Below are 20,407 nucleotides of genomic sequence, written 5' to 3'. Positions count from 1 at the left end.
GCTGATGTTTTAATTTTCTGGTGAGGAAAGCAGCCTAATACTGTTTTCTGATGTTATTAACTTTGGTAGGTGGGGAGGAAGGCCAGAAGAGGAAAAAGAGCAAGCCAGAAGCATTCCCAACAGCTGAAGATATCTTTGCAAAGTTCCAGCACCTTTCTCACTTTGATCAGCACCAAGTCACATCTCAGGTATGAAAATTTGAATACTGCTGTCCTTCTTGGGCCCTGACTGAATCTCTTTGTATTACTGAGAGCAACTTCCTGGAAGGAGATGAGCCTGCTGAGGGACTCAGTGTTGTCTTGTATTTGCAGGTATCTCGTAATGTCTTGGAACAGATCACCAGCTTTGCTTTGGGAATGTCCTACCACCTGCCTCTGGTGCAGCATGTGCAGTTCATATTTGACTTGATGGAGTATTCACTCAATATCAGTGGTCTGATCGACTTTGCCATCCAGGTAAGGGCAGTGTGCTCAGGTGCTCCCTGGGGAGGGGTTTGCCCACCTGAGAGGCAGCAGATCTGTGCTGTGATAGTTGGCCTGCTCTGGTCATCCCTGGGGACCCCCTGACCTGTGTCATGGAGGTGGTCAGATTATATGGCCATTGTGATGCTTCTGGGCTGAAGCTGTCAGGAAAAGGTTGTCTGTGGCAGATAGTCTTGCATGTTCTGTTCTGAGGATTATTCTTCCAAAGGCTTTGGGCTTGTTTCCAAAGGACTTGCATCTCTGTCCCTGGTTGCAGCAGGGCCTTGTTCTGAGTGAGAAGGGGATTGTCAGTCCCTGGCACCTTGCCTGCCTTGCTCCCCTGGAAAGATCCTTGGCACATGGCAGCTCAAGCTGCCTTCTGGATCCTGCTAAAATCCTGTTGCTGTTTCTGCAGCCTGTACCAGGTGTCTCTTGAAGCCTAGCTGATGGAATTGTGGCTGTTAGCCTGGAAAGGATCAGAGTGAAACTTAATGCAGAATAGAACTACCAAACAAGCTGCTTAAAACTGCCTGTGGCCATACCACAATTACCCTCTGATACCCAAGCCCTGACAGCCCCTTGTACTGCCTGAGACATTTTGCCAGCTGTTCTGGGGCGCATCCCTAAGCAGAAAGTGCCTGGCAGTGCCTTTCCTGGCAGATCCTATAGGCTGTGGGTTTGGTGTGCCTCCTCCCTTTCTGACCATACCTTACCCCTGTGGCTGTTGAAGGGTTTTTCTGTCATTGGGTGCAGTTGCTGAATGAACTGAGCGTGGTGGAGGCAGAACTGCTGTTGAAATCCTCCGACCTTGTTGGCAGCTATACCACCAGCTTGTGCCTGTGCATCGTGGCTGTGCTGCGGCACTACCACTCCTGCCTTATCCTGAACCAGGACCAGATGGCTCAGGTCTTCGAAGGGTAAGGGCCTCTCCCCTCTCTGTGTAAGGAAGTACATGTGCTGGGGGTTCATAAGGGCCTGGACATCTATGTCCTTCCTAAAAAGCAGCTATTTGGTGCCTGAGGGTTCAGCTCACTGTGTTTTGTCTCTCTGCAGTCTCTGTGGGGTGGTGAAACACGGCATGAACCGCTCGGATGGCTCCTCAGCAGAGCGCTGTATCCTGGCCTATCTCTACGACCTCTATACCTCCTGCAGTCACCTCAAAAGTAAATTTGGGGAGCTCTTTAGGTGAGTCTGATGCAGCTGAGGTGCAGTGGGTACTGCCCACTATAGCACCTTGACTTAAACTTTGCTTTTGATCTTGTTTGATGGGATTGCTCCTGAGAAATTCCTTGTTTGGAAAGGAATGGAGAACATTAAGAGCATCATTAGGTCCCTATCTATGTCATGGGACAACTGTCCCTTGTGGTTTGGGGCAGCAAACTCTAAAAAGTGTGTAGTGGATTTAGACCCAAAGGAGGGTGAGTGGATAAATTCACCAGAGGTTTCAAATGATTTATGAGAAACTGAGTGTCCTCCATACAGAGGAGGAATACTGATAGAAATTTTGTAAAGTTCTAGTTGATGTGGAAAATAAACTGAATGTTCACCATGTCTTAGAATGCAAGCACGGAATGAATAGAAAATAAAAAATATATTGATCTTTATTGGTACACAGTGATCTTGAGTTTCAACATGTTCTTTCCCAAAGAGGGTTTGCCTTTGCTCACCAGAATTCAGTGGCCACGTAGCTTTTTGTGTTCCTAATTGCTTTTCTTTCCTTTTTAGTGACTTCTGCTCCAAGGTGAAGAACACAATCTATTGCAATGTTGAGCCATCTGACTCCAACATGCTATGGGAACCAGAGTTCATGATTGACACTATTGAGAATCCATCTGCACATAACTTTACATACACTAACCTGGGCAAGAGCCTCAATGAGAACCCAGCCAATCGCTACAGTTTTGTCTGTAATGCACTGATGCACGTGTGTGTGGGACACCACGATCCTGACAGGTGAGAGGCAGAGCTTTCATGGTTCTACTGAGAAAATAAATTTTTTACGTGGGGATAAGGAAACCAGTGGCCATATCTTGGCTCTCTTGGGATGTGAAGAAGAAGGAGCCAAGGCTGGGGTCCCTTAGAAAACCACTGATTTGATGGCATGCATGAGTAGCAAAGCTGACCCTCTGCTTTTTTCATTATTTATTTAACAGGGTGAACGACATTGCTATCCTGTGTGCTGAGCTAACTGGCTACTGCAAGTCTCTAAGTGCCGAGTGGCTGGGTGTGCTCAAAGCTTTGTGCTGTTCCTCCAATAATGGGACCTGTGGCTTCAATGATCTCCTCTGCAATGTTGATGCAAGTGCAAACATTCAAAAGGGGAAAAGGAATTGAAGCAGGAGTGGAGGGATCCCTTGGGAGAAGGCAAAAGTGAACAAGGGATGGAGGCTTTGTCTTCTGAGGGCAGGGAAAAGGCTTTGAATACCAGGGGCTGCTGTTGGTGTTTGTTGCAGCCTGGGCAAACCATGGACGTTGACCAGGGGTTATGGGCCCTTCTGCCACCCAGCTCCTAGGAATTGCTGACAGAGGGAATGAGGTAGAGGCTGTTAGGATCACTGGCTGATCTCCTCTCTTTCAGGTCAGTGACTTGTCTTTCCATGATTCCTTGGCCACCTTTGTTGCCATTCTCATTGCCCGGCAGTGCCTGCTGCTGGAGGACCTGATTCGCTGTGCTGCTATCCCCTCACTCCTCAATGCTGGTAGGTGCATCCCTGCACAAACCTGTCTGACTCTCAGTCCTGGCCCAAAGGCCTGTGCTTAATGCATACTTGGTGAGCTCTGTAGTTGTGAAACATTCCTCTAATACTTCTTCTATACTTAATAACTGAATGTGGTGCTTTAGAGAAATTTGGGGCTTTTGATTTCTATCAAAAACTGGTTGTGCTAAGGTTTTTCACTGCCCTGCTCTCTCGAGTTTGTGTACAAGCTGAAGTAAACATGGGGAGCTGTTATCAGCCTCACTGTGTGACCATTGTACTCAGCTCTGAACTCCAGCAGTATGCCTCCCCCTGATAATAATGTTCTGCTTAGCATTTTGGCTAGAGCAGCCAGCTGGGTTTACAGCACCTGTGCCACTGCCTTATTCTGCCACCAGCCTTCCTATCTCTGCTCTGGGGATTGCAGCATCCAGACTCCTGACAGGGTGAAGTTGGAAACATGGAGCAAGCAGAAAGCAGTGCATGTCACTGGGGATAATACTGAAGGATTTGCTTGCTTGCATGTTAATTGCTGCACATGCTCCATATTTGTAAATACAATAAGGCCTGCTGCAGCTTCTCAGCTGTCTGCTCCAGGGCAGTGCACTGTGAATAGCTTTTGGATTGAGAGTCAGCTGTCCTGGTGCTTAAGAAATCTCAGTTGTCTCTTTTCTTTACATAGCCTGCAGTGAACAGGACTCAGAACCAGGAGCACGTCTGACCTGCCGGATTTTACTCCATCTGTTTAAGACTCCACAGCTGAACCCATGCCAGCAAGATGGCAGTAAGTGAATGAACTTAAAGCCTTTCTTTATTGTGGAAGTACTAAGGCTCTTGCACTCCAAGAAGAGAGATATGAGACCTTATGGTTAGAGATCATAACCTGCTTGCTTTGAATAAAGCAGGCAAAGCCTGATGCACTTTCTTCATAGGACAAAGAACAGTGTCCTTCCATTTATGTCACTCCCTGGTAGCCAGGCATTGGGGAGAAGGTTCTTGGAGGCAGGAAACCAGCCAGTAGAGGTGGCCTTGCTGTCACTAAGCCATTAGAGTAATGATCACTTCTTCTTTTGTGTCTTGAGCTTTGTATAGCCTCTTAGCTTGGTGCCAGAAGCTGCTGCTTTACAGCACTTCTTTTTTGTGTGATGATGGAAACATTCCAGGAAGCTCTGTTCTTGGCTTCTCACCAGTATCCTGATAGCTCAGATTTCTAAATCCAGCTTGTATTTTAGGTCTAGGGTACTGTTGGAGCTTGGAGTTCATGACACAGGCTCTGCACCCCATTTGGATTTCATGGTTCAGTTGTCACAATGTGATTGGCACTATGCTTCTTGAAACTTAATTAAATGGGCCCCATGTTGCATTTAGGAGAGGAACTGGCCTCAGGATTCTCTGAGCTGGATTTTATGGTACTTGCTGGCACATAATTCAGGCAGCTCTGAGCCCATGCCTTTCTCTGTGCTGAGTATTGCCTTTCCCCTTTGTCCTCTTTGCAGACAAACCCACTGTGGGAATCCGCTCTTCCTGTGACCGTCACTTGCTGGCAGCTTCCCAGAATCGTATTGTGGATGGAGCAGTCTTTGCAGTGCTGAAGGCTGTCTTTGTTCTGGGTGTGTACCTGTGTGAGCCTGAGCCTATAACCATGTTTTTCAGGGGAGTGGGAGAAAGGCACTGTTCATGTTGGCTGTGCAGAAGGCCAGAAGAGATCTGGTGAATGGGACATGTCTGTAGCTGTAAACATGCTTTGAGTCTGTTGGCTGCAGAGAGGTCACTGATTGCAGGGAGAATTTACAGAATCTCAGGATGTTTTTTTGAGTTAGGCTTTGTGGTTAGAGTTGTTGTGTAACACTTGTACTTTCCTTTTAGGAGATGCAGAACTGAAAGGCTCTGGCTTTTCCCACCCGGGAGGGGTTGATGATCTCATGGATGATGAGCTGGGCACCAGGAAGGCTGGTGGTCGGGTAGTCACTGTAGAAACAGCCAGCTTGGATATTTATGCCAAGTATGTACTGAGGAGTATATGTCAACAGGTGAGTCTGTCCTATCTCTAGGTGTGTCCTTATCCCTTCTGCTTACAGATATATCTCCCATGCCTTTCTTCAGGCTGGGTTTGGCACGTATTTCTTTGAAAGATCAGTGAAGAACCTGCAGTGTTTCCATCATGTGACAGTACTGAGGGTTGCTCACTGTTAGCAAAGCTCAGAGACAAGCAGTGCTCAGGAATTAGGTGTTGCAGTGTGCAGGGACTGCATCCCCTTTGCTTTGGCAACAGCACAGGGCTCCTGTCCAAGGAGGGGAGTGCTGGAGTGGTAAGCTGAGATGTGTGCTGAAGGCAAAGAAGATCACCACGAGAAAGACAGACAGATGGTTTATTAAAATGATAAATGGTGTCTTTCAGGATGCAGCCTGGGTGTTGCTTGCAGCTAGGCTGTTAATGTATCCCTGGGCTTTGCATTGCCCTATTTAGTTAATTAAAACAACGACAACAAAAGCCTTTTGCTTAGCCTAATATGACAGCACCAGTATTTCTATTCCTTTGTGAAAAATTGACACTTGAGGAGCTGAAACCTGGCTAATAATGTTGCAGAGTAGAGTGGCCATGCTGTATGAAAATGGATGTTGAAAGGTATCCTTAGCCTCAGTTATAAGTTTATTCTCTCAGCAGGGAAGATGTGGTGTTACAATCTGAAACCTGTATTTTATATTACTAATGTGTACACCCACCATTAGTGCGGTGTGTTGTCCTCAAGCTATTGTTTATTAATTGGCTGACTGCATAGCAATTTTACCACCTTACCAAAAAGGAATTGGAACCACCTATTTTTAAATATAAATTCAGCCTTCTTGATGTCACTGAAACCTGACTGTAGCATTTGCAGAAGTAGATATTCCCTTGCTGATCAAAGTCTGTATAGGAAGGACTCGAAGCAAGTAGAGGTGTTTGTGCACAGCAGGGAGCAGCAGTGCCAGGTATCACTGCTCGTACCAGTTGTTGGCAGCACTGGTTATGTGGAAGTGAACATTCCAGCAGACACCCATGAGTTACCACCAATTTGTGCCAGAGCTTCTGCAGGCTTCCTGCAGCTGTAAAGGGCTGGTGAAATGCTGTGTTTAATATTATCACCTCTCTGTGAGCAGTGAACTTGCACTATCAATGCCTTAAATTGTAGGTTGTGATTTCTCTGTCTCAGGTTCAGGTGTATATTTTATAATAGACTTCATTGTGAGAGGATTAGGAAAAGGAGCAGATTATAATTAATTTAAAGGTTTTTTCATAGACTCCTAGAACTGTTTGGGTTGGAATGGACCTTAAAGATCATAAGCAAGGCCACTTTCACTATTCCAAGTTGCTCAGGGCCCTGTCAAACTTATCCTAAACACTCCCGGGGATGGGGCATCCACAGGTTCTCTGGGCAACCTGTTCAGTGCCCACCTCTCAAACCTGTCCAGATATCTCTCTGGATGTCCCCTTCCCTCCAGCATGTCTTTCATTCATCTTTATACCAGTAAAGTGGATTGAAAATGAAGTCTGAGTTCTTGTAAGAAGCTGAGCAAATGATAAAAAGAGTCTTCCCAAGGAAATTTGTATTACCTAGGCAAGAAAGAGAAGATTATTATTGAGGCATTGTGATGTAGCAACACTGAAGGGGGAAATGTAATAGGCAGTGGAGAGGTCACCACATCTCATGTGCAAACTTCATCTGGAATGAAGATAATGATCTAGGCTGTAGTTTCACAAGGATTTCAAACCAGAGTTTTGACCTTTTCAGTCTTTGTGCTTCAGTGCTTAGTTTGATACCCACTGCTGAAGGGTCTTTCCAGCTTTCTAGGCATAGCATCAGCACCTGTGCATAATGAACTGGATCCTCATCTTTTCTTTTGTTGTCACTTCTCAGTGGAACAATGCTCTGATCAGGCTTCCTCTGCAGATGCAGAAGTGCTTATATAGCAGTCCTCTGTTGATTTTATTCAATGAATGTGCCTAATTTTAAGTATGAAAAATTTCTGCACTAACAAATGCTGCAGGTTAACTGTAAATTGAGTGAAGTACCTACCTCATGTTTGGAAACTGCTGCCCTTATTATTACCATACATTTAGGGAGCATCAACTGAAATCAAGAGGCTGACAATAATAGTTTTCTGTCTACCTTCTCATAATATGTGACTTTGAGGGGCTTGCATCCAGTCAGTCATTTTCCTTTGCAGAGCCTGAGAAGTAAAGTTATTGGTTTTTACTAAGTTTGGCAGTGTGTTTTCTATTACTATTTGAGAATTAAGGTGTGAGCTTTTCCCCAATATGTGTTCTGGTTTAGTGCTAGCTGCAACCCTGAGTAACCTAACTTAGGACAGCTCCAGAGCTTTGTTGTGCTGGAAATAGACAAACAATTTTAAGTGATCCCTTCTGATCTTCTGAGCCCAAGTGGCAGTGTTAAGGGAGCCAGGACATGGTAGTGACTGTATACTGTTAAATCACTCCAATATTTTCTCAAAAGAAAGAGCAACTACTGTATTTCATTACTGCTGACTTGTCAAAGTTTGTTTCCTCTGTTCTGATTACTGTGCTGTGCCTGACGCCTGCTGAATCAGGATAGTACAGTTCATGAAGAGAAATGATTATCAGGCATAACTGCATAGTAATAAGGCTTTTATGATTTTGATGTGTTCCATGCATCTCTCTGAGACTGAAAGCAGGGGCGTTGGTTTGGAATCAGACATCAGTTTGACTGTGCTGACTCTGCCTTCGTCTTGCAGGAGTGGGTAGGAGAACGGTGTCTGAAGTCCCTCTGTGAAGACAGCAATGACTTGCAGGATCCTGTCCTGAGCAGCACCCAGGCCCAGAGGCTGATGCAGCTGATTTGTTACCCACACCGGCTCCTGGACAATGAGGAGGGAGAAAATCCTCAGCGGCAGAGGATTAAACGCATCTTACAGGTGCAGCTGCTGGCTCAATCTGTGTCCTACTAATTGCCTCATGTAATTGCAGCCCTCTGAGGGGTCTGACACTCATTATGGTGGCACCTTGAGGGTGTGGGTTGGTGTAGTCTGAACTGAGATAAGGCATTATGTGAAGTGTGTATGTGTGTGTGTGTTACAGAATTTGGACCAGTGGACCATGAGGCAATCCTCGCTGGAGCTGCAGCTTATGATTAAACAGACAGCAAGCAATGTGAGTTTCTGCTCAGAGGGGTCATACAGGGGAGGATGAAGTGACTGCTTGTGAGTTGGTGGGGAGGTGGCCTGGCAGAAGTGGGGATAGGCAGAAAGTAAACAGTGAGGGAGTCAGGCTGTGAAAGCCAAGCATGAGAAGGAAGCAATGAGTCTGAGACCCCAGGAGCAGCAGCCATGGGGAAGTTGGCAAGCTGAGTTTGTACTGAGTTGAAATATGGAAACTATAAGTGCTCTCAGAGAAGGACTTGCCTATCTTTTTCTTCCCTACCTCCAGGAGATGAACTCCTTGTTAGAAAACATAGCTAAGGCCACCATTGAGGTATTCCAGCAGTCAGCAGAGACCAGCTCTGCTAGCTGTACTGGTAATGGAGTCAACAATATCAGTAGCTCAACAAGTGCTACACCTGCCAGCAACAAATCCAAGCCCATCCTCAGGTAGGTGTAGAGCCAGCATGCAGCTCTCTTGTAGACAGGTCTGAATGTTAAATTGCATTGCAAACAGCTTTCCTCTCCTGTTTTGTCACAGCTCCCTGGAGAGATCAGGAGTGTGGCTGGTGGCCCCTCTGATTGCCAAGCTTCCAACATCGGTGCAGGGCCACGTGCTGAAAGCTGCTGGAGAAGAGCTGGAGAAAGGACAACATTTAGGGTCATCATCCCGCAAAGAGCGGGACCGCCAGAAGCAGAAGAGGTGAGTCCAGGGGAAAGGCAGGCAGGGCTTGCCCTGCTGATCCCAGCCTGGCAGTATAGCTCCTTCTCTGTTCTCTCACAGTATGTCCCTCCTGAGCCAGCAGCCTTTTCTGTCACTGGTGCTGACATGCTTGAAAGGTCAGGATGAGCAGCGGGAAGGCCTCCTCACCTCTCTGTACAGTCAGGTCCAGCAGGTAGGGGTCTTGTTTCTCCCCTCACTTTCCTCAGGACCTTGCCCCTCCAGCAGACAGGCTCTGGAGCATGGCCTCAGGATGCTGCTTGTCTTACCCTGTTTGATATAGGGAGCTTGAGCTGACCATTTCTGAGTCACCAGACAGTGAATGGTACAAGCTGCTCTCTCTAAGCTTCAGCATACAGCTGGTGAGGTCTGTCCTCTCTTCTGTATTTCTTAGATTGTTACAAATTGGCGAGAAGATCAGTACCAAGATGACTGCAAAGCCAAGCAGCTGATGCATGAGGCCTTGAAACTGCGGCTGAATTTGGTGAGCAGTTGCAGAAAAAGAGCTTAACCATCTGGGGTGAAGAGTTGTCTGCCTTTTCCTTTGGAACAAGCACACACTGGAGGGTCTATATATGTCCTGAGGCAAGGAAGTAGGAGAGACACTTGTGCTGCTTCTAGGTCTTGGGCCCTGAGTAGGACGGGGTGCATGAATAAATTCCCTTGCTCTGTTTCATCAGGATGAAATCCAGAGACTTGGTCTCTTTTGTAGATGTGCCTTTCCCTTTGAATGCCTTTGCAGCCCACAGCACTGCTACTTGCATCTGAGGTTTGGCTGCTGACAGCAGTCTCCCTCAGCTCTCAGTAGGAATTAAGCTCCTTTAAACCCTGGTTTAAGCTCCTTTCTCACTTCAAAATCTCAGTGTTTCTTGGTGTCCTTGTGACTGAACTTTCTTTCTCTGCCAGGTGGGAGGAATGTTTGACACAGTCCAACGCAGCACACAGCAGACAACTGAATGGGCCGTGCTTCTCCTGGACATCATCAGCAGTGGCACTGTGGACATGCAGTCAAACAAGTAACTCACAGTCTGACTTCTGGTCTATACACTTCCCAGGGAGGGCAGTTAGCACGGCCCTGTTTCTCATGTGAGCTGGCTGTTTGTCTAGATGATCTGTCAGAAGTGACAGGTGAAAGAGACTTCAGAGTAGTAGCAGGCTACAACTTAGGTCCTGATAGCTGAGTGCACTCTGCCATATTCAGAACAAACTTGGCTTTCCAGAGAGATGCACAGGGGAGAGCTGAGTCTGCTTTTTAGAGGTGCTGAATGGGTACAAAGGAGTCCAGTCTTAATCTGTGTACTGCACCTAATTCAAGTGGGAGTAAAACTCAAGTGTGGTGTATAAGGAAAAGGAAGATTAGTGTGGGAGGTTATTCTGGAGACTGACACTTCAGAATGTGGGGGAGGTCTTGACAATTTAATAGTGTTTGGTGTTGCAATGATGGCAGAAGCTGTTTATCAGTTTTTCAGGCGACTGACCTTTCTGCTCTGACCTACAGTGAGCTCTTCACCACCGTGCTGGACATGCTGAGTGTTCTCATCAATGGCACCCTGGCTGCTGATATGTCCAGCATCTCTCAGGGCAGCATGGAGGAGAACAAGCGGGCATACATGAATCTGGTCAAGAAACTCAGGGTGAGGGACACCAGGCCCTGTATGGGGACCAGAGCATGCTGTGTTGTGGCTGTTCAGCTGTGCAGATTTACCTGTGTCTCATGAACACTGCCTGTCCTGTTTCTGCTGTTTACATGAAGTAATGAGGGTGACCCCTTTGACTCTGTAGGCCTGAGGGGTGCAAAGGTGAAAAGTAATGCAGGAATGGAGACCAAAACCAGAAGAGGCATAGGTGGGATTTGGATGGTTTTTCCTGAAAAATTCTTCAAGTCCTCTGTGTTCCACTTGTGCAGAAGGAGCTGGGGGACCGTCAGTCTGACAGCCTGGAGAAGGTGAGACAGCTACTGCCACTTCCCAAGCAGACCCGAGATGTCATCACCTGTGAACCTCAGGGATCCCTCATTGACACTAAGGGCAATAAAATAGCTGGCTTTGATTCCATCTTCAAGAAGGAGGTGAGTGAAGCATTTTTGTCTGTATCACAGCTCCTGAGTGCAGGTGTCACCTTGTCCTCTGATGCCTTAAGTCTGCACAGCTTGGGAGGCATCTGTATGCAGTGCCTCATTCCCTGACGAGCCTGAAGTGGCTGGCTGCACGCAGACAAGCTGGCACATAACCATGTCCAAAAAGGGCAAAGCTGGGGTGTTAATGCTTGGTGATAGCGTGCTGCTGTGACCTGAGATGTTAACTAAATTTGGGGGTTGTATTTATGGTTATATGAAGTGTAAAGAGAAACACATAATCCCTGTCACGTAAGTTAATGGCAGAGCCAGTGTGCAGGAGGCTGGCAGAGATGGAATGAAGGAGACTAGACAGTTGTTGATGAAGGCTTTTAGAAATGACTGCTTTGCCACCTGGAGAAGCAGGGACCATTAGCAAGGGCTCAGACTGTTTACTGAGAGATCTGGATTACAGCCTGAAGAAAGAACAGAGTTACCCATACCCTCATAGGAGCAACAACAGGGACTTGAAGGTTCTTATTTCTTTTGCTTTAAAGGGTTTGCAAGTCTCTACAAAGCAGAAGATTTCTCCTTGGGATCTTTTTGAGGGTTTGAAGCACTCGGCCCCTCTCTCCTGGGGATGGTTTGGGACAGTGCGGGTGGATCGCAAGGTGTCCAGGTTTGAGGAGCAGCAGAGGCTCCTCCTGTATCACACACACCTGAAACCCAAACCCCGCAGTTACTACCTGGAGCCTTTGCCACTGCCCCCCGAAGAGGAAGAGCCTCCTACACCTGTGGCTTTAGAGCCAGAGAAGAAAAGTGCAGAACCAGCCAAGGCTGATAAAACAAGCTCCAATCCTGCCGCCTCCACTGAGGAACGCAAGAAAAAGCAGAGCAAAACCAAGAAACGCAACCAATCTGCCAGCAAAACTGAGGTAATGGAGTGTCCAGCAGCTCTGGATGTCCCATGTCCACCACTCCTAGTCACAGAACACTCCCTAGAGGCTTCCTGAGGAGCCTGAGAGTGGTGTTATGGTGAAGATGTGATGTGTTTCCTCTCAGCTGGGAGTACTGGAGCTTTATCCTGCTCTCTGTAGCTTGAGGCAAGGCAAATACTTTCTTAATCCCTGATGGGAGGAAAGGAGTCTGCCCAGCTTAGATAACATCCTTGGCTTCCTCCTGTGGACTTTTCAACCTTTTAATAGTCTTCCTCCATGCATGAATTCCCAGTGCACATTGATCCTTCTTACTGCTTTGTCTTTGCAGGACTTTGTGTTGGGCCCTAGCCGAGGGGTTTCATATGGAGTTGGCATGCCTACTGATCTCTTGCATCACCAGTCAGGAAGCACCATGTCAAGGCTGGCATATGGGCAATCTCCAGTGGGTCTCTATGCCCAGAATCAGCCTCTTCCAGCAGGTCAGTGTACCAGAGAGCCAAACATACTTCACTCCTTTGGGAACCTTTTTTTGTAAGATGGTCCTGTGCAGGTCCCTGCACTTTCTCCTTTTGCCTGGCATGTGTAGGTACAGTGATGAGCAGTCATTCTGGAGCTGTGAGGTGCAGCAGTAGCTGTGACTGCTCTGTCTGTTTCTCTTCCTCGTGCAGGTGGCCCTCGCCTGGACACATCCTACAGACCAGTACGCGTGCCACTGGGAAAGCTGGTTCAGAGTCGCCCTCCCTACAGTGGTGTGCTGCCTCCAGGGATGGGCAGCATGATGGGCATTGACCCCTCCTACAAGCCAGCAGTGTACAGGCAGCAGCCTCCAGTGTCTCAAGGACAGATCCTGAGGCAGCAGCTGCAAGCAAAGTTGGTAAGTCAGAGCTGTGCTCTTGCTGTTGCTGACTCCACAGTACAGCATGGCCAGGCTGTTTGGTGCTGTCCCTTTTAGCCAGAACTGCCCAACTCTGTGTCTGCTCTAGAAATATGTTGTTTCTTGTGCCTGCTTTGTGGGCCTGTTTCACTAACAGTTGGAGGAGGTTGTCACAGAGTGGCCTCTGGGAAATGAGAGGGGCATGTTCTGCCTGGGGGTGGCAGGTTTTTTGGTGGCCTGTTTGTCCCAGGTCAGGGTGAAACAGAAGTCATCAGCATGTGCCTGCTGTGCAGCAATCTCATAGGTTAAGCAGTGAAACCTCTTGTCTGCTTTAGTGGGAGCTGCTGAGAAGAGAGCAGCAGTGTTCCTGCCCTTTGCAGATGTTGGAAAAAGCACTTCTCTCTTGCCTTCCAGCAGGGCCAGGGCATTATGGGCCAGCAGCCCGTGCGCCAAATGGCTCCAACCCCATCTTATGGAGCACTGCAGCCCTCCCAGGTAAGTGGCAGTGACTGCAGGTAGGGCTGGAATCTGGCTCCAGCACAGGGCAGCAGCTTTGTTCTTGCTGCTAAGGCCTGAAAGCTCTTGGCTCTTTTCCCTAATGAGTTTCCCTGTGACAGTATTTACAGGAAGCTGATCTCCTGTGTTCTGTATTCCTTTTCACCCCGTGACTAAAAAAGGCCTTTTTGTTTCCTTCCAGGGTTACACTCCTTATGTCTCCCACATAGGCCTTCAGCAGCACCCCTCCCAGTCAGGCACAATGGTACCTCCTACCTATTCTGGTCAGCCCTATCAGAATTCCCACCCCAGCTCTAATCCTGCTCTAGTGGATCCTGTTAGACAGATGCAGCAGAGACCAAGTGGCTACGTGCACCAGCAGGCCCCTGGCTATGGACACACCTTGGGCAACACACAGAGGTACCTCCTGCCCTATGGGGTGTTAATTATCTCTGTTTTGTTAAATGGTTCCCTGCTCTGCTTGCACAAGTCTGACAGCAAACTGTGAAAACCCTGTTCTCTGTGCTGTACTTTGCTTCCTCAGAAAAACATCTTTATCTAGCTTTCTGTCCAGGGAAGAAACAGAGAGATGGGATGAAATTTGGAAATGCTGGTTGTAGGCAGGAGACTGTGTTACTAGCCAGAGAAAGATGGCATAGAAAAGTATGACGAAAAGTTACCTGGGAAAGTCATAGTTTTGGTTTTAAATCTAACCAGCATATCACCAAAGGGCTAAATCTGAGATTTCCATTGTTCCTGAGCAGACATAAATGCAGCAGGAAAGCCATGCAGAACAGTGGGATGATGACTGTTACTTAGGGCTTCTAGAAAAACAGGTTGTACTAAGCCCTTGAGAGGCCCTTGTGTCCCTCACCTTTCTGCAGAGACAGCATGGATTGCAGGGGGCTCTTTGGGCTGTCTGTTGATGTCAGAAGTTGTGTTTGGATTAAAGAAAGCTGGCTGCCTATGAATCCTTTACTCCATGAGCTTGTCCTTTCCTCCTGCAGGTTTCCTCATCAGTCAATACAGCAGACCCCCATGATGAGTGGGATGAACCATTTGGGTCCACAGGGAGTCCCCTCAGGAATTCGACCCAGCCAGATCCTTCCTGACCAACAACAGCAGCAGTACCTGAGGCAGCAGCAGCAACAACAGATGCTGAGGGTGAGTGGTTGCTGACAGGAGGAAGGCTGCTGGAGCTGGAGGAGGTTTGCCCAGTGCTGCTTACCTCTGCCCTTCTGTGTCAGGAAGGATGTCACTCTGTTGGAGGCTGGCTGTGGTAATTTGCTAGGCAGTTCTCCCTTCCTTAGAGCTGGCCACTCTTGATGGGGATTCCTGCTGCACTGCCTTGTGCCAGCCACCCAGCATGAGCTGAAAGTCTGTTGAGTCCTCTGGCCTGTGTCCCACCTCTTCCTGCTCCAGCTGAGCCAGTAGATTGTGCAGAAAGTTAGCTGTTGTACAAGTGTGGCAGGAGCTGGAAACAAAGTGAAAAGCCCCCTGTCCATGAAAGAGCAGGAAAGTTGTTCAAGATCATCTTTAGGGGCATATCTGCATTTCTCAAGATCAAAATAAGCATTGGTTAGTTTCCATTGGCAAAAAATCTGGCATGAATCAGTTCATGTACTCCATTTCTTACAGCAGATGGTGAAAAACTGATCCAAAGCCAACTGTTAGACCCAGCTCTCTAGGTTCAAAGAAGATCACAAAGCATGAGTCAACAGACATGAGTATTCCATGGATTTGCATTATGATCTTAGGAACATTAAATTCTTACATGAAATAAAGATACATTTCTAGGAATGATAGAATTATAGAAATTATAGTCAGAGAAACACAGAGAGTTTAATTGGTGAATCCAATGCCTTATGACAAGGCCTAGCAAACCTGTGGAATATGGGGAGACTTTACATGGCACAGAGTGCTGAGTCTTTTTGTTCAGAGAGTGGCCTGAGTGAGAGTGGTTCCTGCAGAGAGCTGCAAGTCAGCAGGATCTGAGAATTGCTGCCTTGCACTGGACAGAGAACTGCCTCTGGCATGGTCAGCAGCTTTTAGTCCTTTTGATAAGTAGCACCCCCTGACTATTCACTTTGAGTTTCTTTTAGCATTCTCCATCACTCATATTTAGAAGAACATGCCTCAGACAAATTGCTAACACTTCTCTAGCTCAGTAACTTCATGTATACCTTCAGCTTTTAGCTGACTTTGCTTGGTTGCTTAAAAAACCCACAAAAGTGGAGTGCCCAAGCTATGCCATGACTGGGACTCCTGCTTTGTTACCTGAGGTGTGCCTGGTGCTGGAGCTGACTTCCATCATGCAGTGGCCTGTGGAAAGGATGGGTGGCCTTTTGATTTGTCCTATGTGGGTTGGTAGACAGCTGCTGCAAGAAGGTAGGACATGAAATTGGTATCCTGGCCCATTTAGTCAGTCATCTGCTTTCTTGTGTATCCAGGTTGCAGCATCCATGTCAGGAACCTGTGACCAAACTGATATAAGTGGGAATGCTGTTCTAGAAACTCACTCCCTTTGAATTGAATCCTTGATCCACTGAATTCTTGATCCAATGTGTTCATGACTGGTTCTTGTATGAATTATTATTGTCCACTGTGTCCTGTTTACTGGCTGTTCTTTCTCACTGTTATTTGCCCAATGTACATTCCTAGGGAGCACTTGCAGCTTCCAAAGGTCAGGGTTTTCTAACCTTCTTTCATAAGACACTGTTCCTTCTCCTGATTGTGTTTTTGTTTGTTCTCTGAATCTGCTCAAGGTTTGAACCTTGTCCTTTTGAGCCAGTGACTGGAGCTGTACCTACCATCACCACGTTGGGTTTCTTATGATAGCATTAATATTTTTTTATTTCTGCTAGGAATATTTTTTTTTTTATCTAGAGAGTTAAAAATTGCTTTGACAGATGGGAGAATTGTCTGGAAATTAGGAGAAATGAAAAACCTTGAGATTTCTGGGTATGTTCTGACTCCAACACACTGAATATTCTTCTCAGCATAACTAATTCTGTAAACATTTGGTTTTGAGCACTGAATCCAGTTTTATCCACATCCTTTTATTGAAGTGTAACACCAGCTGTCATGAGTGGCAGGGAAGGACAGCAAGATAGATTGAAGAGTTGGGGGACATGACTGAGAAGGAAAATCTGAAATAGCTGGATGTGTTGCATTAGAGAGACAAAGACGCCAGGAGAGATATGTCTCCATATTTTTTATCTTAAAAATAAAGGAAAAAAAAACCCTTATCTCTTTTTATCTCTAGGCTGTAGGACCAGAAATGGCCTTAAAACACAACATGTGAAATTCAGGGTAGAGATTAGGGAAAACTCCAGTAGTAGGAGCTGACCTGGAGTGGATTGTGTAAGGAGATTATAGGAGCTCTGTTGCTACCTCTGAAGAGAATCTGAGAATGAGTCAGGCAAATACTCATTATTCATTATTGCTGATCTTAACCAGGAGGCAAAAGATGAAGCAAGCCAGCCTTTTGAGTCCTTAGTTTTTTATTATTGCACCTGGTTTGCTCCTAGTAATGACCAGTGGACTTGGAGTTCTCTTCCGGTCATCTGTCAATATTGTAATCTATTGTAATCTGAAACTTTGTTGCTGTCCCTTTATTTCTTGCCATTTCTCAGGCTGGGGTGGAGACCTGGTGAAATTCGAGTAATTTAGGTACCTGTAAGGAAAATGGTGCATGAGATGTTTCACTCCATGGAACACATGGAACATTTCCTCCTTAAGCCCTCGCTGTGCCCCGGTGCCGTGTGTGTTGCCCTGACAGTCCCTTCTCTTTTGTCTTCACAGCAGCAGCAGCAACAGCAGCAGCAACAACAACAGCAGCAGCAGCAGCAGCAGCAGCAGCCCCAGGCAGCGCAGCCCCAGCCCCAGCAGCAGCCCCAGGTGTCCACAGTGCCTCAGCCCCAGGCGCAGGGCCAGCCCCCGGGGCTGGGGATGCAGGCTCTGCCCCCCCAGCAGCCCATTGTGAGTGTTCCCTGAGGCACAGGGACGGGACAGTCCACACACATCCAGCACTGCTCCACCTGCACCCCCCTTCTCCCTCCCTGAGCTTGCCAGGGCCTGTGTGAGTGCTGAGCCTGCCAGCCAGGGGCTGTGCCTATAACTGTGTTTCTCTCTTTGCAGTTCCAGCGCCAGGGCCTTCAGCAGACACAGCAGCAGCAGCAAACAGCTGCTCTGGTTCGACAGCTTCAGCAGCAGCTTTCCAGTAAGCCTGAGTGTTCTTGATCCTGTTGCTAGTCTCCTCCCTGCTGTTTTCTATTGCAGGTACTCTGGTGTAGAGAAGCGAGGCTGAGCCAGACTGTCTGTCTGAGGACATAAATTATGCTGGCAGGGAGGTGGCATCAGGACTTAGAGCTACCAGCCCAAAGGGGCACAGCAGCAGGGAGGGCAGTGCTTGCCAGGTTGTGAACAACCTTCCAGACCTTCCTCCTGCTGCCTGCAGAGGGACAAGGGAGCTGAGCCTTTGTAGGGATTGCCACACAGCTTTCCTGAAGGGATCCAGTGTGCAGCTTTAAAATCATCTGAGGGTATTTTCTCTGCTGCAGGTGACCTCTGAGGGGCATAGGGAGGCTGTAATCCTGGAGCAGTCACTTGGTGGATGACCCAGAGACACTGTGGTCGTGTTGTGAGCCAGACAAGACTTCTTGGAGGCAGGAGGAGTGCTCTAGCAAGTGTAGCTTCACACTTGCTGTGTTTGTGGTGGTCACAGCAGGGTAGTGGCATAGATGTTTTTCAGTCTGGCACTGTATTCCTATAATCTATATTCTGAATTACTGGCTGGAGGATCACAATACAGAATTCAGGTTCTATGCTGTTCCCTTCTGAATTGCCTTCTGTCATTGTCTTCTGTCACCTTACTGGCTTTTCTGCTGTAAAAATGGCAGAAATGCTATGAAAATGCTCAGAAATGGACAGCACAGTTGATAGTTTTTTTGTTTTATTTTGCACTGAGAGTGAGACTGTGCCAGATCTGGTAATGTGTGGAGTGGGGGACTTGGAAACTGTGCTTATACTTGTTCCCTGATGGAAAATTCTTAGTCCTTGTGGCCAAAAACCTCCCCAAACCAGGTTTTAATGTGCTGAGCTTCCCACTAGCCTGATTCACAAATGATAAGTCTGTGCCAAAGGATCTCAGCTGGGACATTCAAATATAGAAAGACCTTGTATAAGAATCTGAATACAGCAAAAGAGCCATACTTTTGTAGCCTTTCTGTACAGCAAATGGAGCTGTTGTATCTGCACTAGATGGGTGGGTCCCATGCAGCCTTGTGTCAGCATTCAGCTTCCATGCTGCCTCCTTGGCTTTGCATCACCTCCCCCTGGAAGCCTCTGGAGTTCTCATCTGTAGTGTCAGGGATGGAGTGGAAAGCAGGAGGGTAAACCAAGACCAGCCTGCACAGGAAGGGGACAAGGGTGTTCTGGACCCAGGATATGCCTTAGGAGGCTCCAGGGTATCCCTGAATGTCCAGAAGAGTTGAGAAGGCAGCAGGCCAACCAGGTTACACTCAGCTCCTTTTACTTTAGTGACTTAGGGCCACACATGCTGATGTTTATGTTCAGGAGAAAGAACAACATAATTTTATATATCAGACAATACTCAATACTGTGAGCACTTTAAATCACAGAACAGCAGTCCCAGCAGTTTGGAAGTTCTTTACCATGTATCTTTACCATGTTTCCTGCCTTTGTGCCATCTGGAAATCCTTTGGGCCTGCATGGAGATACTGACAGGAAGCCAGGGATATTTTCCCTGAAACCTTTGGTTTCTGGGAGTGCTTTAGGATGAGTGACACTAGCTAGCTCAGCAGCAGAAATTGTCTAATTTTACAGAGCTGACTTTCTTTCAAAATCAGAAATAATGAATCCATAAACTCATCTTCCCAGCTGCTTGCCACCTTTCAGGGCTTTGTTATGGTCTTCCATGAGGGATGGAGAGATTTTCCCTGGAAATTTCAGTATCAGGACTAGAATATATCTCTCTCTTCCTGAAAGAATGTGGGATCCTGGCTGTGCTGCTGCTCAAAGGCTCAGGCAGATCTGCAGCACAGGGAGTACCACACTGGTTAGATTCTATACTGGTTATATTTTCCTTCTCATGGCCCGTGACACTCCTCACACTGCCCTGGTGATGTGGGGAGGGGAATCTCTTTTCTGAACTAGACCTTGTGACTGTTTTAACTCTGTCTTGACCTCAACAGATACACAGACACAGCAGAACAACAACCCATTTGGACGCTACTGACCTGTGGCACTTGAGCCTGATCAGGAGGGAGACATCACTGTGGATGGATACAGCCTCTTCAGCCTGGCCCACTCCCTGGGGCAGCCCCCACCCTGTGTCCTTGTGTCCCCCAGTGCTGCTGCTGTCTGTCCCACAGGGAGATGCCAGGAGGAGCATTTTATTGTACAGAGAAAGTGTTTTTACTATCCAATTTCTACAAATGTTTATGGAGATCCCTTGTGGCTGATAGTCTCCCTTCCCACTTTGGTTTCAGTTTTTACTCAGTTTTTAGTATTTTTGTTAAAATAATGATTAAGACATTGTAAAATTTTGTACTTTATTTATACCAGATGAACTCCATACTGCAGACATTCTCGGATGAATACAGAGAGCTTACTTTGCAAACTGAGTGTGTATTCAGAGCCTGCCTTTCCTCCTCAGCACTCCTCCCAGTACAGCCCAGCAGCACCCTCCACACATGGGCTTCATCTCTTCCTCAATAGAACTAATGTCTGCATTTTTAGCTTTTGTGAAGGCTAAACAATTTCGTTTGGGAAGGAAAGCTCTTCCCTGTTTATTTCATAAGCTGGTGTTCACACACTTGCAAAGGTTTGTGCAAGCTTTGTAGGATTTTTATGTTGATTAAGGGCTTTGCTGGTAGTCCTGTTGCATGTTCCACCAGGACACTGGTATAAAATGAAGAGGGACTTCTATTGCAGGGTAATTCTGAGCTCTAACCAGCCCAGCTTCCCCCACTACAGCATTTACAGAGATGCT

At 47.2% G+C, this 20,407-nt stretch overlaps 1 protein-coding gene across 3 annotated transcripts in view; it reads left to right on the top strand.

Annotated features, from left to right (window-relative positions):
- The window catches only part of MED12 (mediator complex subunit 12), a 34,846-nt gene extending 14,807 nt beyond the window's left edge, over nt 1-20,039 (top strand). The window contains exons 17-44 of one of the 3 annotated variants that reach the window (XM_074551636.1): nt 70-188; nt 312-455; nt 1,215-1,378; nt 1,515-1,646; nt 2,187-2,414; nt 2,615-2,759; nt 3,040-3,160; nt 3,840-3,941; nt 4,654-4,767; nt 5,024-5,187; nt 7,910-8,089; nt 8,253-8,324; nt 8,601-8,761; nt 8,853-9,014; nt 9,096-9,207; nt 9,427-9,516; nt 9,939-10,048; nt 10,531-10,666; nt 10,939-11,100; nt 11,643-12,020; nt 12,352-12,502; nt 12,692-12,897; nt 13,312-13,392; nt 13,595-13,812; nt 14,400-14,556; nt 17,200-17,373; nt 17,533-17,614; nt 19,608-20,039. In XM_074551636.1, the coding sequence (XP_074407737.1) occupies nt 70-188; nt 312-455; nt 1,215-1,378; nt 1,515-1,646; nt 2,187-2,414; nt 2,615-2,759; nt 3,040-3,160; nt 3,840-3,941; nt 4,654-4,767; nt 5,024-5,187; nt 7,910-8,089; nt 8,253-8,324; nt 8,601-8,761; nt 8,853-9,014; nt 9,096-9,207; nt 9,427-9,516; nt 9,939-10,048; nt 10,531-10,666; nt 10,939-11,100; nt 11,643-12,020; nt 12,352-12,502; nt 12,692-12,897; nt 13,312-13,392; nt 13,595-13,812; nt 14,400-14,556; nt 17,200-17,373; nt 17,533-17,614; nt 19,608-19,651 (4,109 nt within the window). In that variant the 3' untranslated portion in view covers nt 19,652-20,039. Of the gene's footprint in view, nt 1-69; nt 189-311; nt 456-1,214; nt 1,379-1,514; nt 1,647-2,186; nt 2,415-2,614; nt 2,760-3,039; nt 3,161-3,839; nt 3,942-4,653; nt 4,768-5,023; nt 5,188-7,909; nt 8,090-8,252; nt 8,325-8,600; nt 8,762-8,852; nt 9,015-9,095; nt 9,208-9,426; nt 9,517-9,938; nt 10,049-10,530; nt 10,667-10,938; nt 11,101-11,642; nt 12,021-12,351; nt 12,503-12,691; nt 12,898-13,311; nt 13,393-13,594; nt 13,813-14,399; nt 14,557-17,196; nt 17,374-17,532; nt 17,615-19,607 lie in introns of all 3 variants that reach the window. The other 2 variants (XM_074551635.1, XM_074551637.1) reach the window with 2 other exon arrangements.
- The last annotated feature ends 368 nt before the right edge of the window (nt 20,040-20,407 follow it).

Source organism: Zonotrichia albicollis, chromosome 14 (genome assembly GCF_047830755.1).
Source record: "Zonotrichia albicollis isolate bZonAlb1 chromosome 14, bZonAlb1.hap1, whole genome shotgun sequence".
Lineage (NCBI taxonomy): Eukaryota > Metazoa > Chordata > Aves > Passeriformes > Passerellidae > Zonotrichia > Zonotrichia albicollis.
This window is presented reverse-complemented; position numbering and strand designations above follow the sequence as displayed.